This window comes from Coenobita brevimanus, chromosome 14 (assembly GCF_032717465.1).
Source record: "Coenobita brevimanus isolate Jiangsu-jjx chromosome 14, ASM3271746v2, whole genome shotgun sequence".
NCBI lineage: Eukaryota > Metazoa > Arthropoda > Malacostraca > Decapoda > Coenobitidae > Coenobita > Coenobita brevimanus.
In genome coordinates, this window is record NC_136967.1 from 2,350,198 (window position 1) to 2,369,623 (window position 19,426).

General features: G+C 40.0%; 1 protein-coding gene across 1 annotated transcript; it reads left to right on the top strand.

Moving 5' to 3' along the window:
- Window positions 1-2,544: 2,544 nt before the first annotated feature.
- Window positions 2,545-16,825, top strand: LOC145390440 (uncharacterized). Its single transcript, XM_080265372.1, has 15 exons — window positions 2,545-2,658; window positions 2,853-2,913; window positions 3,538-3,674; window positions 4,150-4,351; window positions 5,459-5,587; window positions 8,224-8,338; window positions 8,907-9,018; window positions 9,396-9,562; window positions 10,008-10,129; window positions 10,717-10,968; window positions 12,324-12,429; window positions 13,610-13,822; window positions 14,842-14,965; window positions 15,151-15,372; window positions 16,719-16,825. Exons 1-15 carry the CDS (start codon window positions 2,640-2,642, stop codon window positions 16,823-16,825), a joined length of 2,088 nt encoding a protein of 695 aa, XP_080121498.1. The 5' UTR covers window positions 2,545-2,639.
- Window positions 16,826-19,426: the final 2,601 nt, after the last annotated feature.

A 19,426-nucleotide genomic window follows, 5' to 3' on the forward strand; every position in this document is an offset into this window, starting at 1 on the left:
ATTGGCATCCTTGATTTTTTTTTTTTTTTTTTTTTTTTTTTAGAATCTATAAAACAAACTTTTAGGCAGTACTTCACTTAACTTTAACCCTGCAGTAGTGTAACAACTGTAGTCCCAGTAACTAGATGTAAAGGGGTGCCGGCTGGACTGAGACCTTATTACAGGGGGTGCCGAGGTCGAAAAAGGTTAAGAAACACTGATCTAACCCATCTTATTTTGCTTTTCTTTGTACACCTTTACAGTCAGAAGCAGTCAAAAAGTAGATAAAAATTTGTCAACTTTTTACGAGGTGGTCCTATATCCTTAAAGATTACCGTATTAATTAAAAGCCAATTCTTTCCCTACCCGAAAATCTAACAGTCAAGTTAATGCTGACTAGCAGTTCGGAGAGAAATGCTCTAATACAAGCATTAAGGTACAGCATTAAGCCGGGTTATTTTCAGCCGAGGAAACTGGGCGATTCTCAACTTGATACTCTGTTGTGGCTACATGAAATATGATTATTCTTAGTTATGAGGCGGGAATGAGTCCCCTTGGTTACTAGTCAAATTTATCCTTCAATCTTACCATCTGGTTATAGACCGACTGAAAAGGGGTTAGGGCTCAATCACATGAAAACAAACCGAAACTACCAAATGTTACAGAAACTAAAACAAACATCCATAACGTACCATACAACACAAAGAGGCTAAAAAGATGATTATAGCAGAAGTGTCCATCCTGACAAGCTACTTCACCACAACCACCACAGTCACCACACTCCACCACACCAACTGCTGAATTACTGTGGCACTGCTTTTGGGCGGCGAGAACGAAGCCTGAACAAGAGAAGTCTGAGAAGCGCAATTAAAAAAAAAAAAAAATGCTAAACAGAAATCCCGAGTCGGCAACTGTCCCCTGAATGTTAGTTCTGAAACTTGCCAACAGGTGTCAGTTTTCTTTCATATTTTTACTATATTCTTTATGTTATAACTTGGCCTAAAATTTCCATCTCCCCATCTCGAATGCTGGGTTGTAACAGTAAATTAACACTAGAATACGATCCCAGTCAAGGAGTGCTATGGAAAGGGTAGAGTTGTATTACTATCTTTGCCACTGAGCTACATGCACGGATTGGAGTGGCAGGAGGGAGGGAGACGTTCTGACCTAGACAAACAGCCTTACAAAACCCTGTGTCATTCCATACCATAGAATTCTGACCCAGACACACAGCCTTACAAAGCTGTGTGGGTCACTTGTCCATGCTAAGAACCGATTTAAAGGGGAAGAGGGGACGTACAGGAGGGCGTGTCCTCCCTTCCTCCTCTAGTCAGCTTGCGTTCATCTGAAGGAACTTGGTCATTCCCACAACTACAATGTTTAGTTGTGGTTGCATAGAATATGATGAGCCTTAGGTATGAAGTTGGAATGTCTCCTTGTTAACAATTTAAATTTATCCCCCAATCTGACTAAACCATGGTCTTCATCTAAGATGAATGGAGTTTTTGATCTGTGACACATCAATATAAACCGACTATAGTTTCGGAGACAAGTGTTTTCTTATAACACAAAAAGAACTTTTTTTTTTTTTTCGTAATTGTTTTACATGCATGTCACTGTAGAATCACGTCAACGAAAAGAGGCTTTAGGCAAAGAGTTGTGAGGCATTTGGCAGAGTCAGTATTATTCAAGGTGTTGATAATTGGGATAGGAATCATACTCCTCAGTTTCCAAAGTGCTGGTCCTTGCCTGGCTATAGATGGTAGTTGGCAGTTAAAACTGGTAAGTGACTGGATGTAACCTTTATAATTAACTTACTAAAAATTACTTTTATTCAGCGTTCGTATGCTGTACGCTGGGTGTTGGGGCAGTTCTTATGTCAAGTTGATGATGGGGTGATCCTGTATGAGGCGAGTTCATATTAGGGGCTATTTCATCTGTTTCCATCCATCAGTTTCCATTCCACCTACCATCCATTCATTTGATGCAGTGACATCTCCAGGTAACTCTGAACTGAGTGACGAGCCCAATGCTTTTTTTGCGGTTCTCAAAATCATTTTATAACGTAGGGCAGTAGGCAGTAACCATATAATCAAACAGGCGTCTGGTGGACGGGTCAAACTTAGTGGATAAAGGTGATCCAAACCAATGTGATCCAATAAGATTTACATATGAGAGATGGTTTGGGCTTATTGCTCACCTTATGCCACTCATGGAAGAGCAACCGGTCACCCGCCTTACAGTTCCTGTACCCTAGCCCAGGTCTGAGCTCTTATGCTCAAATGGCTAATGAAGCAATGAAGGATAGATGATGGAAAGATGGGTTGCTACCACAATAGGATATTATACAATATTAGGAAGCAGCGCGTATTTATCCTCGTTTCTGTTTTTGTTCCTCAGAACATTTCCATAAGCTAGTTAACATTCACAACAAGTATACGGGTATATAAAATGATCCAGTTAATCATAAAAATCAGTTCTCCGTGGCCGATCTTTTGAACTTCCCGCGTCCCGCAGTTAAATATAGAGATAAATAGCGGGACCACTCGAGTTACTACAGAGACGCGAGGGAGCAGCTGCCGTCATAAACACTGCACCCTTATTCAAAACCGACCTGCTGATCTGAGGAGAAGGTTGTTGAATGCTGCCGCCTGGGAGGGATGGTTGAAACTCTAGAGGGTAGGTTTAGGACCATTATAACTGAGAAATTCACTAGGCTGGTGGTATATGAGTTTTGATAATGGTTTAGAACTTAAACGAAGATCATTGTTTCCTTGTCCTTATCCCCCGCTGTTCAAAAGCAAGTTGTATTGAACAGTTCGTTTGATTAGATGCAACACTTTGTCTTTTCTTCATTTCCATAACCCTTTCAGGCCATGTGCTGGAGGACTGGGGGATGGCTCGCACCTCCTCGGGGGTTCCCTACTATGTGAAGTGAGTACTGCGAGAGTTACGTTAGGGCGGAGGTCATGCATTTTTTGAGGTCATTTAACTTTGCCTCTTCAGCCTTAGTACATCGCATATACTCTACTCATACAGAGAACTGACAGTTTCATTTAGCATGAGGGAGCACCCAGACATACAAAGAAGGGTTAATGAAGGCTGTATCCATTCATTAAATTAGATTTAAAAAAAAAATGTGGGTAATATAAATTACCGGTAATTACAAGAAATCTTATATTTGAACTTTTTATTTTTTTAACATGTATATTGCTCAGTTACCCAAGAATATTAGCATTCACATTAATTTACATGTACTCATGCATTAAATAAAGAGTGATTATATATTAATGTTCTGAATTTGTGAATGTAATGGGTTGTGCATTGTTTTTAGGCATTTTCTTAGAAGTGTTGCATGCTCACTCTTGAATTATACTGTAGCCTGTTTAAACAATTAGGTTTTATGATCTGACTGTATGTGTTAAAAGAGATGTTTTTGCAGAACAAGTTGTTAATATAAATTGAATGCCATTACTGTATTATAAGAATTTGTAGCACATATTGGAATTTCTGAATGACATAGTATTTTGTGGTGAGGTAGACCTTCGTTTCTTACAGCCACAACCGAGGAGTGACTCAGTGGGACCACCCAGAGTACATCAGAATATTTGAGGAGATCCAGTCAGCCAACTCAGTCAAGTATGCTGCCTACCGCACTGCATGCAAACTACGCAGGCTCCAGACCAGACTCAAGTGTAGGTGTTATTGTTTTGTGCCTGACTAATTCTTTGCTGTGCTTGTGCAATATATATCTTGTAGTTCCAGTGCCATTCAATAGCCATTCTCATACATATTTGGGCATGATAACATATACTTTTTATATTTCTCAGTCTCTTTCCTTGGACATATTTGTGCCTGTTGTCAAATATACTTTATCTTTTTACCCTGTGATTTTGGTTTCTATAAACTTATCCATCTGTGTTTAGTGAATATGTTTATATAGGTTACTTGAGATCCCATGTCACCAATAGCCTTGTCAGATAGAAGGATTTCAGGGAAGAATCAATTGGCTTCAACATTCTAAAATATCCTCAGTATTGTATTAAACTTGTTAAACTAGCATGAAGGCTCTTTATCTAGTACTGTACATGGTTGTATTATTACCTTACCAGTTGCAAGTACTGTGCCATTAAATTCACCTAAACTTCTGGCATCCCCTTTGTCTTTCAGTGCATGAAGTGTCTCTGCAGTGTGTGGCATCGGCCTTTGACAGTGCAGGTCTTCGTACAGCTGAGAACAATGACCTGGTGGAGGTGAAGCAGATAGAGCAGGTCATTCTCAAGATATTGCGCTCAACCTACAAGCATCGCCATATTCAAGTTGCTCTGGCCACCCAGCTCACAGTCAACCTCCTCTTGAATATATATGACCTGTGAGCTGTGTTCCTGTTGCCATCTTCTGAAAAATACAATACAGTAGCTACTGTAGATGATAATCATTATCACATCCCATTTTCCAAAATTTACAAGGAAAGATCCATAGGAAGATTTTGAGCTCTTTGGAAACAATGAAAAGAGGCAGAACTTCCACTTCATTCACTTCCCAGCATCCCTCCTGTTACAACACAGTTGTTACAAAAATTCTTTTAATAGTTAGTATATGTGTGAAGTTAAGGAGGGGGAAGAGCTTTAGATTTGAGGAGGGAGCTACTTTGCAAGGTGCAGTTAGAAACTAGGAAAGATCATCTTAATGAGGTAATATAGCATGGAGTGAACATTAAAAACAATACAGTAGTTAGTGTGAGAGAATTTGGAAGGATTATGAATGACAAAACAGGGGGAAACAGAAAAATTTCATGAGCAGTTGTTGCCATGTCCATCATCGGATTTTGGAGAGGGAACTTAGCAACACTGATATTAGCTGGTTGAACTGGTGTCCATTTAATGTTAAGTGGTTAAATGCATAAACTATTTTAGCATTTTAGTTTACACGAGTGCCAGGCAGCTGTGTTTGCTTGCTGGTGTCACAGATGATCAGTTAACTTCATTGCCTTGTCATGTCTAATAATTTCCTGTTGGTAGTATATTTCATCATTGCCTAACTGATAAATCACATCATATAACCTTTTACAGATGTCTTAAATCAGTTTTCTCTTTTATTACTTTGTGCTGTGCTCAGGGTGAGTAAAGTAAGTACTATATATATATATTTTTTGTACATTCCTAGGCTGTTCATTGTTAGCTCCATCAGCCAGAGATATCTCTTTATGGAAAGAATAGATGAAGATAGATACAGACCATCAGTCTGAAAGGTTTCCCCTAAATGAAAAAAATTGTCTGATGGTAGCCATTATAAAATGAAAGACATGCTGTATATTGTACTTTACTGAAAAGGGTTAATGTTTGTACTAGCATGTACTGTTAATGAGTAAGACACTGTTGGTAGACTGTAGTGGTACTCTGGTGAGAGGGATGATGGTTATTGGTGCATCCCAAGTTCCTACCATGTTAATGTGAGAGAGTAACATGTTGTGGTGCAGGGGTCGGAGTGGGATGGTGGAGGTGCTGGGGTGTAAGGTGCTGCTGGTGGTGCTGTGTGGGGGCCGCCTCCAGGAGAAATACCGCTACCTCTTCAGTCAGCTGGCTGACCACAACAACTGCTGCACCAAGTGGGTAATTCACACATTGTCTTCTGCCTGCAGACTTTAAGCTGTTTTAAAGTAGTTCTTGGTGTACTTACATTAGTATTGGGTGTGAGCATGGTGAAGAGGATAGCCAATAGTGACAACAAAAATAATGGTCTCTATTCACATGCATAAAATTGGTAAATTGTTTCATTCCAGATTATACTAGGCTGTCTTGTCGTTATCTGTGTTTTATTGTTATGCCTGCATCGTGATAGGGGTTATTTTGGGATCCAGTACAATTTTTTTTTAATCTTCATTGTCTTAGGTGTTGATTACTTTAAAACTTTGCCAGAATACAGAGTTTAAAAATGTAAAGGATCATAGAAACTGGATTAAAAAAAAAAAAAAATCATCATCCTTTGAGTCCAAAATATAAGTACGGTGTGGAAATTAAGTACTGTACAGTATAATATTACGTGTGTTTAGCTAATATTCTTCACAAACCATACCTTATCGTATTTGATGTGGTATATAGTATATATATATATATATATATATATATATATATATATATATATTATCTAACCCAGTGTTTCCCCATGAGGAGCGTAGGAGCCTGGGGCTAGGCAAGTTGGTCCTGACATTTAAGATGAGAGTGACCAGCCTCACTAATCCCTGCGTGGCATTACGTGAGCAGTAAACATATATATATGTATATTGTATATATATATATTTTACAAAGTTTTGACCCCAGTCACTTCAAATGTGAGAACGTAATAGTGTGTTTCATTTCATTTTGTTCTTTTCATTTTTGAAGGCTCCAACAGGCTTGCATGCATCGGCCTTGGTCACCTAATGGCGGCTGACCGTGCTGCTCGATCTGTGGCAGCTTCCCTATTCAGTCTCTTTTCCCTGAGGTCACACTCGATGACCTCGTCCAATGTCTTTTTTGGTCTACCTCTTGCAACCCTACTCCCAACATTAACACTTCTACATGCCCAAACCATCTCAATCTACGTCTCCTCATCACAACGCCAATACACTCCAGTCCCAACCTACCCCTCAACTCTTCCATCGTAAACCTAGCCCCCCTAGGCCTCGCACTCAGGGATGCACTGCACATCCACCTAATCATTGTCATTTCTTTATGTTTGAGCCTGTGAATCTCCTCTTCCTTTACTGCCCAGGTCTCAGTACCATACGGCATTACACTCATAACACATGCTGCATATAAAGATCCCTTACCTCGGAGGGAGAGCCCTCTCATTGTCAGGAGAGGCAACAGCTCCCTGAACTTCTTCCAAGTTCCAACCACTCCTCGCTCTGGCCACAGAGCTAGCTCCATCCCAACCTGCAGCACATAACATGTCTCCCAAATAACAAAACTCTTCCAAACATTCAAGAGACTCACCAGCAATAATCCTTTCACGCCTGACAATCTCCACCTGCTCTCCCCAACACACCACACACATGAAATCAGCATTATCTCACAGTGTACCTTTAATACTACTACATCTCTTATGCATTTACTTATCACAGACACTGCACAAGATGGAATTACTTCACACACCCTTGTGGCAAATCGCACATGGCCACTCTCCCTCTTCTTTGACAGTACTGTCACCAGCCCTGGATACCATCACTTTTGTCTTATCTGCATTTACTCTTAAGCCCTTGTGCCCCATATCATCTCCACTTCCTAAATCTTTCCTCCACCTCCCTTTCATTCTATGCAATCAGCACCAAATCATCAGCATACACCTCCCATGGGATTCCATTTCTGAAGTCTTGTGAGAGGACTTCAAGTACCATGATAAACAACAAGGTGCTTAAAACTGACCCCTGGTGCACACCAACTTTCATGGAAAACTCATCACTCGAATCTCGATTCACCCTTGCCAGAGCACGAGCATCCACATACATGGCCATAACCACCCTAACCAGCCACTCCTTGTTCCTAAGCTTTCTCATTGCCCACTTCATTACCTCTCTAGTGGCCCTGTCAAAGGTCTTCTCCAAATCAACAAAAACAAAGTACTGTCCCCATTTCTTTCCCATATATTTTTCCTGAAGCTGTTGAACAATGAATATGGCATCAGTGGTCCCTTTGCATGACATAAACCCAAACTGCATCTCATCAGTATTCACTCTTTCTCTAATCATACCTTCTAGAACTCTCTCCATTACCTTCATTATGTGGTCTAAAAGTTTTATGCCTCTATAATTTCCTCTTTCCAGGATATCACCCTTCCCCTTGTGCACACTCTTCAACCAATCATCTGGGACAACACACTCATATATAATCATATTTATCAGGTCAGTGACTAATGTCACTCTTACAGCTCCGAGGTTTGCAACATTTCAGCAGTCAACCCAGACACACCTGTTGGTTTCCCCACCTGCATTCTGCCTACTGCCCCACTCACAGTAGCAGCGTCAATCAAAGGCCAAGGGCCAAACACTGGATCTGCAGGCTCCAAATTATCCCCGTCTCAGTCAAACTCCTCACTCAACAACTGGCTGTAATGCTTTCCTTGCATCTTTAATATCCCCACTGTTCACCACTACCCTTTTTTCATCATTCTTCACACACTGCACACATGTGATACCCCTGTTCTCCCTCTTCATCTTAGTTGCATTGTCCTGAAATAAGAGCATATTTCTTGTACTGTATTCAGGCGGAGGCTTGCAGCATTGCTCAGAGATCTGGCCCGCATCCCTGAACTGCTGTCAGAGCAACCCTCGTTTGGTATGTCGTTAGTGGCAGCTGCGGTGGAGAGTTGTTTTAAAGAGGTGGGTTAGGTGATATTTCTTTGTTTTTCCTGTGCTGTGTTAAGTAAACTCACTAAACATGTTTTAAGTAAATTTGCTGAAAGTCTCATTAATCTGATAGAAAATATTGAAATATTCTGATAGAAAATATTGAAATATTCCTTTAAACGCTGATAGTATTAAGGGTACTTTACTGCACTGTACAGCATTTCTGCTTTGTACCAGTGGCATTTTAACATACCTGGCAAGTTTGCTTTTCATTACCAACTCCTATCCATATGCAGAATGCAAATGGCCTCAAGTATGCCTGAAGAATGTATCAGCTCACCCTTGTCTGAAGTGTGGTGTAAGTATTGATTGAAGGGTTGAATGATGGGTGAACAAAAGTATTGTATAGCTGATTCCCTGCAGACATTGATGTAAATGCAGAGTGTCCAGGGATCTCAAAATGATTGAATCCAAATTTAGGGGTCTCTTGTTCAGTTTTTCCTGGGAAAAGCATTTTTTTTTTTTTTTTTTTTTTTTTTCCCCCCAGGCTTTTAGTATTTGCCTTTTTTTCATAAAAAAAAAAGAAAAATGTTCCTTGCAGGTGTCAGGTGAGGTTGGTGTGGGAGAGGAAGCACTTCTGGGGTGGTTGCTACAGGAACCACAAACACTGGTGTGGTGGACAACACTATATAGACTCACAGCTGCTGAACTGGGTTAGTAATTGCTATTTTGCTGCCCCACTCTGTTTAGTGTATATTAGTGTGGAAGCTCATGTATTTGCTAGAATATTGTGGATGTATCTGCATTTGTATATTATAGAGGTGTCATTTACTTTGAGCAGTGTTCTGTGCTACGTGCATGTTTGATGTCAGGGATGGTCGAAGAATATTAACTCCTTTATAGAGTGGGGTTATGAACAAACTGATAAAAAGCTCAGTTCTTCATGATAGGCATCCAGCACCCCCAATATATTGGAACAGAATCATTGCACTATAGGAAGTGGGCCTGGAATGATGCTACAGAGATCTCCTTTAGTTTCATGTCAGAATATTAAGCTATACTGGTATGTATTCTTTGTATTCTTTTGTAGTGTGTCATGATGTGAAGTGTGGAGTATGTAAGCAGCGTCCAATAATTGGGTTAAGGTACCAGTGCCTACGATGCTTGGGCTACAACTTGTGCCAGGACTGCTTCCTCCACGCTCGTACATCACGTCACCACAAACTCTCACACCCGATCCAGGAGTATTGTCATGAGGTATGATCTGCTGCATTCCACAAGGCTGATGTAGGCTATAATTGTCTTGAGTAAACAGTAAAACAGTCAAGCCTATACAGCCTTCTTTGGAGTGCTGGTGCCTGAGTTTAGGATACCAGTACCAGAGTTTTGAACATTTAAGAATAGGAGATCAGCCTGCATCCCTGGTATTGTTTAACATGATAGAATAACATCAACTTTATACTCATTGATAATGTAAATTGATGCCTGGTTGTCTGGTGTAGTAAATTAAGATGCTACAACTGGATTTTGCCTGAGGGATTATGTGAGGGGTAGTTGAGGTTTGTTACTGAGTATTTCATGACTCGCGTATTTTCATAAATCTTATGTTGATTAATGGAGATTTTTAATTTTATACTGTATTAATGTGATGTCATTATTCTTTGCTGATATGGCCTAACGAATGTTATTACATTTCTACCAGACAAACAGTAAAGAATGGCGCCGAGCCCTGATGAAGATTCTGAAGCATCGTTTCAAGGGAGGCAGTGGCAGCAAACAGAGGTACTTGGCTATACCATCTACCCCAAACCCAGCTAGTGAAGTGTGAGTACTGTACTTGCCTTTTGATGCATAGAGATATTGTAGTCTCTAGCATTGTAAATTTCTGCTATTTACAAATGACCCTATCCTGAAATCTACACACTTCTACATACATCTAGACACAATGTGTGGAAGTCTGATTGTTTAAGAGGCTATCCATTCTGTTACTAATTCACCATGAATCCTTTATAGAGGTACGCCAAACAAGAATTGATCAAAGGCCACAGACCTAGACATCTGAAACCATAAAGCAGACACTAGTAAATTGAAGATCATTGGAGTCATCCATGCTTCTTAGATGGTGTAGCTAATAGAGAGAATCATTATGGACAAGAGAATGAGAATTTGCTAAGGGTATACTCGATATATACAGTATGGTACAGCATGTGACATGAGTTGGAACCCCTCTGCCCCCCTCCCCCCCCTTTTATTATTGCATCTTTACAAGTAGTTTCTTCAAAATACATTTCTGTCCCTAATCTGAATAAAATCATATGAAGGTTGCAAGAATGCACTTATAAATACAGTATGTTACTGGATTGTACTGGGTTACTTGGTGGCATACCGTAATACTGTATTTGCTATCATAGGAGAAATGTAGGTGGCAGTGGAGGAGCCAGCATGTCGTGGAGTGAGAGTAGCGGTGACGAGGATGATGACAATGGTGAACAGGAACTCTTTTCCCGCACCATCCTCAACACCTCCCAGGACAGTCAGGGTGGAAGTGAGGGCGGCCCGGGGGAGCATGGGGAGGCAGGCCAGGTTCATGAACCCACCATCCTTCCCACATCACCACGCCACCAAATACACTCTGTCATCATGCACCTTCAGGATGGACACAGGTACTGCTGATGGACACCTCAGTTTCAGAGATTGAATGAATGTCTGGGCACTGCACATTCCATTACCCTGATGAACAGCATTAAGAGTAGTAGTAACTATTAACAAAAAAAAAATAATAATAATAATAATGTTTGGAATTGCACCTTTATGGCAGCTGTGTGTTGAAAGCTGTGTTACTTTGGTGCTTAACCCCTTCTTTACCGAATTTCCGAAAGGTGTACTCCCGTACTCAAAATGAAATGTCGGCAGCGGAACCGAATACGATTGTGAGTTCTAGGGTACTTATGATCATTATAGGGGCCTATTGGGCTTCCTCTTCCTCGGTTTGGGTGCTTTGTGATCCCATGTGTGATGACATATGGCAATTTTGTCACTGATGCCGCACTTCCCTTCCATAGCCCCTGCCATGCCCCTGTCATGGGGCATAGTTTTATGAAAATAACTCAGAAATGTTGTGTAGGTTATTGTACCCTATATATTTTGAATTTGGTATATATAATGCCCTATAACACGTGATATAATATAGCTAGCTAATGCTTCTTGGTAAGGGGAGTGTCGCTAGCTTAGCAACAGTGGTGGTACCGTACCGTGGGAAAGTGTGTGGGAGCACGCCGTAGTGTTTTTCAAGCAGCCGAACGTGTCAGTGCTTTTGGATTTACTTCTGTGCCATGGCGTCCTATGGCAATGAATCTGACTTGGATAGTGACTTAGAAGTGTCTGATGATAACGAAACACAATCTGACATAACTGTGAGCGACTCTGATTAGGAGTACATGCCCGAGAATGACGGTGAAGTGAGCGGTAGTAGTGGGGAAAGTGATACTGAATCTGGTATCAGTTTGGCCTTGAAGCACATCACCCCACCCCCACCTACTTTTGACCTGCCTGTCTTCTACCTCATTCTTCATGGATCTTCTTCGTACTTACAAGGTAAATAATACAAACATTATTCTCCTCCCTAATCATTGATTTATATCTCTATCTACTATATTTATCTGTATATTGTATGTTTACTAAATCAGTTGGTTAGACATGTAATATTGTCATGTACATTATTTTAACATATCATAAACACATCTCGTGGTCAATATCTACTTACCAATACAAAAATAAGCAATATAAAGCAAATAGAAATGATGTAATGATAAAATAAATACTACCCCACGAAAGAGCCACGCCTGGGGGAAATTCGGTTTGGCAAGGGGGGTAGCTGAGCAGGGGAGGGGGGGATGCGGTAACGAAGGGGTTAAGGACTGAACTGGAGTGACACATGGTGACGGTAACTAGTGATGCTGCTGCAATAAATACTAATGATAATGACTAAATAATAGTTATAACATTGTTATAACTGCAGACAACTGGAGGAAGGTGGCAGCTGTGCTGGGGTGCCAGATAAACTGGTGGAACAACACATTCAGCAGCTTCAGACACAGATTAACAAACTAAAAGCCATCCTTGAGGTATGTACTGGTATGTCTTCTTGCATCACACATTTTACTCATTACTGTGTCATGGGTACTGTTGCTGTTACACTGGACACTTCTAAACACTGCCTGAATGCTTCCCAAATTATATTTTGGATATGCCACACTGTTCTGTCCATAAGCAGCCCTTTCCTGATCTTTATGAGAGAGTTAACTGGTGCAGGTATTCGTTGTGCTTCATGTAAACGATGGGTTAACTTGGGAAGTCTCGCTCCATCTGTCTTTCTTCCTGCCTGTGAGCATCAGTTGATTGTACAGTGTGTCAAGGAATCTGTGAATGAATGGATCTTGATATTATTTTTTATTTAGGTAATTGTCAATTATATTAAGTTTCCTCTCCTCCATCCTTCTTTCCTTCCATCCTCCTCTGTCTTCCTTTCCTTCATTCGTTCCTTGTCCTTCTGCCTACGGGTAACTTTACACTCCCTCTTCAGTCTTTCTTTCCTCTTCCTTCTGCCTGTGGGTGACTCTACACTGAGTGACAAGCCAAATGGTTTCCTGTACACCAGGAAACCATTTACCGGTACTATGCTGGGTGGTAACCATATAACCAAATTTTGGCACCTGGTGATTTAGTGGGTAATTATTGCGCTTCAGTCAGATTGAGCCGGTGAAGGTTTATATCCAAGGGGTGGTTGGGGTTGATTGCTCATGTAATGCCACTCAGGGATGAGTGAGGTTGGTCACTCTCATCTTAAATGTCGGGACCAACTGCCTAGCCCTGGGCTCCTACGCTCCTCATGGGGCAATGTAGGATTGGATGATGGATGGATGGATTGATATTAGAGCAGTCTTGTTTTTAATTGCTGTAGAAAATTATACTTATGTGTTGTACACATGTAGAATAAAGCACTGTTTGTCACAACAAATACATTGGAGTGTCAGGGATTAAGAACTCCAAGATACTGAAGTACTGTATGATGTCTGAGTGAGAGGTATGTGAAGAATATGGTAAGTGACCTGAAGGCAAGTCTGTCATGGTCATTCTCTGTTGGAGTGTTCCTAGGAGGGAGCAAAGCATTGGAGATGGTGGTAACTTAAGACATAAACACAAAATCAGTATAAGGTTATTTTGTAACTTACTGCAGTTTGATAATTTGATATAATGAAAAAACTGTCCCCAACCCCCCCCCTCCCCTCACCACCACCACCGCAGAATTTCCAGCCGAAGTCGAGTGTGGCAGGTGGGGGTGGTGTTGGAGGTGGTGGTGACATACAGGGAAGTGCTGTAGACAGGGTGCGAGGGCTGGCACGGCTGGAGAGTACACCCATTGTTGGCGACCGTGGCCTCCTCCTTAACCTCTCACCTATCACTTCACGACCTTCACCAGATGACACAGCTGTACTTGATAATAAGGAGAACCATCTGGTGAGTCATATTTCAGTCTAGCGTTTATCACAGTGAATCTCTGTAATACGTATTTGTCATTATAAATTGTTTATACCAGTAGTCTATGTGCTGGTTAATTTTGTTGCGGTGCATAAGCATGATGCTTCATGCAGTGGTGCTGTTATATCCTTGCTGTTTTATATATATATATAAACAGAACAGAGGAAGGAAAAACAAGTAAAAAAAAAAAAAAGTCCATACACCAGATTACAGATGTCCTGGTTATACAAATGTCCCTCAGTGATGCCCTCCCTGTCCCCTGAAAGGACGATGACAGAGTGCAGGAGAAGGGCACTCAGCAGGGTTAACGTGCAGACGTTACATGGTGACATGTGGAGGTGTATGGTATGTGGGAGGACTGCTGGGCCTTGGTAGCAGGCTGTGAAGCCTATGCCCAGAGTCGGGCCGGGGGGGGGGGGGGACGATCCTGGGTCACAGTAACAGTGGCAGTTTTGTTGAACATTGTGTTGATTGCATATCCTTTAGTATTACTGTTAACAGGTATGTGGACATCACAATTTGTACCATGTATTGAAAATATTTCCTGCAGTAAGACTTTTGATTTAGTGAGTAATTAAGGCACTCCGGTCAGATTGATCTGGTGCAGGTTTATATCCAAGGGATGATTGGGGTTTATTGCTGACACAGTGTCACTCAGGGATGAGTGAGGCCAGTCACTCACATCTTAAATGTCAGGACCAACTTGCTTAGCCCTGGACTTCTGCACTCCTCATGGGGCAACACTGGATTAGATAATGAATAAATGAATGAAATATTCTTGTTATTCTCAGACTACCTTTTGCCAGCCCTTAGTGATGATCATTGCGATGATTTTTGTCTGAGCTCTATGAATTACAGTAAAAGTTAGAAGTGCTGTTATGTAGACAAATGCATTATTCATGTCTTTCAGTAATGTATTTTTAACGATGCTGCAATAATTTTATTTAATTATCTATTCTATCAATGTCATGTTATTTATTTATTTTATTTTATACCAGGTTGAAAATCCAAATGGAACTCCCTACAAGTCTGACATAAATGATGAGAGAAAAAGGACACCCTTCACCCTTTGCCAAAAGACTGCTGCCCCTTCAGACCCACCAACCCTTCAAACACCTCTTGGTTAGTTTGATTACACTCCCAACACATTTTGTTCTCTTTTTGCACTATTCCCTTCCAGTTCATCATGTGTATTGGTAGTACTCCTTCTTCCCTTTCCCCAGTTATATATTAATGCAGGATAAAACTGTGTGATAATATACCGTTCTGTGAAATTAACGACATGATAGAATTTATTTTCGTTTCAGATATTCCTAAATTAGCTTCTCAAGGTTCAAGACTTCCCAGTTTTACGGAGGTCAACTTTAGTGATCTAACATCTGTGGGCACTTCTGTGGCCTCAACAGAAAGTGTGTCAAATGACTTGCTTCAAAAGAAAGCTAAAGAGACAACAGCAGCAGATGTCAAGGAAGAATTGGAGAACATATTACGGCAGTTGGATCAGATGTTTCCTGCAACAGAATCAGAAAGTGAGTATCATTGTTGCATGGTGCCCAGATTCAAGATGGATATATGCAGAATGGTCAAGAATGATAGACTGTATAGTGAATCTGCTTTGGATGCTTGGGGAAAAGTGTATATCATTTTCTATTAATGTGATTGATAAGGAAATTGATATAGAAGTTAAGTATTTTGTAGTTACACAGCGAATTTGACAAGTACTGTATTGAGCTCAAACAGTGGTAGAATTGTTGATAATGGTCATGGGATAGGATGGAAACAGAAGTGCATCATATCTCTTTGTCTAAAATTATCCTCACACCAATGGACTCAAGAGATGTAGGTGGGAGTGACAAGTAGTCAGATTTTGTAGTAGAAGTAAGGGAGATAGTATTTTTATGGTAACCTGTCGGACAGAAATGCAGATTTGCTGGAGGATGAAAAGTGTGGAGTTGTACATTACTTATGGAAGTTGTTCAGGCACACACTGTGGTTATTTTTAATGCTGATGTTGGAATATTCCCATGCTGATGGAGGTGGAATAGTAAAAGTTGAAATCACTTACTGTATACCCATTTCACTACCAGCTAAGCATTCTCTCTGCTGCTGTGTTCAGCAGACTTCCTTACTTTACATCATCCTATCCACTCTATGCACTCCATGCTACAGTATCTATCTGTCTGTAGCCAGATGCTTTAATCCTGTAAGAGGTGGTCACAAACAAATCACCTCCATGTTGCTCTGTTCCCTGCCATTTCACTGCCATTCCCCCAGCTTACATCCCTCTCTCTCATATACCTCACTACTCTATCTCATCCTTGGTTTCCCTCCCTCCACCTGAGTCATATACACTCCCCTCGTTAGTCTCTCCATATAATCAGACCACCTCGATGTATTTCTCTTAATGCTTCTATCACATCCATTTCCACACCACAATGCTCTTTCACTTCCACTTTTTGTCATTTCCACACCACAATGCTCTTTCACTTCCACTTTTTGTCATTTCCACACCACAATGCTCTTTCTCTTCCACATTTGTCAGAGTTACATGGAGAGACAGACTCCATGCACATTCAGATAATTCCATTTCCTTAGTTTATACTTTTTGCTCCTAAACCATACCAAAGATTCACTTATACTTAAGTCTTTTAGAAATACCATTCAGAGTATAAGGATTAATGTAATTGTTTCGTTAATGTGGAGTGAAATTTTAATAGCTTAACTGGTGAGTGGCTTGAATGTGTGGTTAATTTATTTTCAAGTTCTCTCTGTAGTAGGCTTTTTCTTGCTCATTGGACCATGTCTAACCCCATCCCTGGGTGGGAAAGAGAGGCTGGAATGGTGACAAAGATGTTGATTGTATTTCCATTTGCAGATGAAGACCTTGTTGTTGGCAGCAGTGGTGGTGTGGTGGAGGCAGCGTGTGAGCTTGGGGACGTGTTGGCAGAGTATGTCAGTGTGGTGCCCAAGCAGCCTGACTGAACTGCATGTTTCCAAACTGTAACCGAGTTGGGCAGGCTTACTTTTCCAGGAGAGTCTGAGTTAGGTAATGTTAGGTTAGGTTCAGGTAGGATGGGCTTTTATTTTAGGTTAAGATAGGTTGACTAAAGTTATCATCATCCTGGGAAGGGAAAACTTATTTGTTTGGTGATGAAGTAGCCTACAGTTCAAAAATCTGTGAGTGAACTGCACACCAGTTTTTATACTCAGCCTGGTCACATTTTACGGAACCACAGAGCAGTATTATTGACATATAATTAGTTTTATGCATCTTTAGTATAATTTAGATAACTTTATCATTGATTCTTCAAAGCAGAAATTACATAGGTAATGACCAGAGCATCTTCATATGGTGCCCAGTGAGCTTTCTTGGTGTTCATATTTAATTTTTTCTTTGGGAATTTGTTAATATACAGGTATGTTACTAAGTGACTGGGATGCATTATTGATAAAACTATTTTATATATCAGATGAATGATCATTAAAAATGTTACTGGTATATGGTAATTTGGGTCAGGTGAAAATATAGGGAGTTATGAAAGTTCCTCTATTAAAATTACAATTTCAGTTGAAAATTAAGCTCTCTGTTATCTTGCAGTATATTACTTTATACATACGGAGGCATCTCTGGATTAGCTATGGTGAAATATTGACAGAAAGGGTCTCAGACTTATTATGAGCCATTTCAGTATTTCATAGAGGAAAAAAAAGAAAGCGAATGTAAAAATCAGTCAGTCCTTAACCCGCAGGCTGTGTTGGCCCTAAAGATTTCTTATGTCCGTGGTGTGGAAAAACCAGTTAAAAAAAAAAAAAAATCATGTTTTCATCATGAGTTTTGACCCATATATACCTAACCAAACATGAGAACATTTTAGTCATACAAAGTTTACACTCTGTACAGACAATTTGCGACCCACTCATCAAGCTTAAGCATGCAGTAGGCGCGAAGAATGACCAAAAAGTTTGCAATATTTCATGCGACACTTCCGGAACGTACAGTGTACATCATGGATTGGAATTTCCAAAATGCTATACACAGTTGAGGGGTTAGTGCTAGAAAAGTTGTAAAGAAGGTAGAGTCATTTGACACAGCTGATTACACATCACAAAATTTATTACCTGTTATAACTATACGAAAAGCAAATGATTCTCTTCATTTTTAATTTTTGAAAGATATACCTTTCATTCCAGCCTTTATATTTAGGTGTGGTGATTGTATTAAATATTGAGGTAGTGTATAAGAATGACTTTCTGCAAGTATGAATACAATATTTTAAAATTAACCAGAGGAACTTTTAGCATTACAGCCTAGCACAGGTTAATCTTGTCTTTCCCCCTAATGAAAGGTAATATTTTATGATTTTCTTGCTGTCCTGTTAGTAGGGCATGCACTGTACAAATATACTCAGTGTATACTGGTAGCTTCTGTACATACATTTCATAACTTTATATTGTTTGCATTTTCTTAAATTAGTAATGTATGAACAAATGTGGGTACTGTTACCGGTACCTTCAGATTTTACCTGAGAACCTAGGTTGTCTTGGTAAGATATATTGTACGCTTGTTTTATCTAATTCTTTATACTGTCAGATGATTTATGTTGCATATAGAATGGTAGAGAAGCAGTTATTAATCCCTTCTGTATGATGATGCCTTTTAAATTTCATTTTTGCTCCTGCCACATGTACTGTTTTATTCAGTTTATGTGTTGGAGAGAGAGACATTGTTATGGTGGCATTAGTATAACTGGGTGATTGCTGCCTGGTTATGCAAGCATTCCTCATTTCTCTCCTTATCCCCTGGATGGTGGATGAATGACTATGGGATAAGGGCATCTTCAGCTGCAGTCTACTGGGTTCAGATGGAGTGGGCTCAGGGTCACAACATTTAGTTTTGGAGAAATATTTGGTGGTGAAGGGGGTAAATGTACAGTTGGATTGTACATTTTACCATCATCAGTAAGGTGAAATATTCTACATTTCTCACTGTGGAGGAAATGTAACTGTACCTTCATCAGGTTATTGACACTGGTTTAGGGGCACAGTTAATAAGTTAGTTTCCACATCACATTGTTGCCAACTGCTTTAACCTCTTTGTCATTATAATGCCATTCTTGTTTTGGTTTGGCCATCATTAGACTTGCTTTAAATCAACTGAGGAAGGTCCTTTAGCTGTGAAGAGGTTAATGAAGTCTATATCTTAAGCCAGCATTTAAAAAAAAAAAAAAAAAAAAATATATATATATATATATATATATATATATATATATATATATATATATATATATATATATATAATGAGAAACCAGTATAATGAAGTAACTGCATACTGGTTAATTACCTTGTAGTAAATTGAAATAATCTCATATTTATATATTCAGTCTCAAAGCTTCAGTAGAATATTTTCACTACAAATTGTTTACAGCAGTTATCAACACTGACGAAGGTAAAGCCCGATGTGTTTTGTATGCAAGACTGAAGTGGTCTTCTTCCACCCACGTAATTCCTTTTGCATTTATTAATTACCAATTAACAGTACATGCTTTAATTTTTAAGTTCTTTGTGGAATACCAGTACAGTACT

Excerpts from the sequence above, each read along its gene's own strand:
- LOC145390440 (XM_080265372.1), top strand. Across the intron at positions 4,352-5,458 it reads CTCTTGAATATATATGACCT|GGGTCGGAGTGGGATGGTGG; the intron begins GTGAGCTGTGTT and ends GTTGTGGTGCAG. Across the intron at positions 8,339-8,906 it reads TGGAGAGTTGTTTTAAAGAG|GTGTCAGGTGAGGTTGGTGT; the intron begins GTGGGTTAGGTG and ends TGTTCCTTGCAG.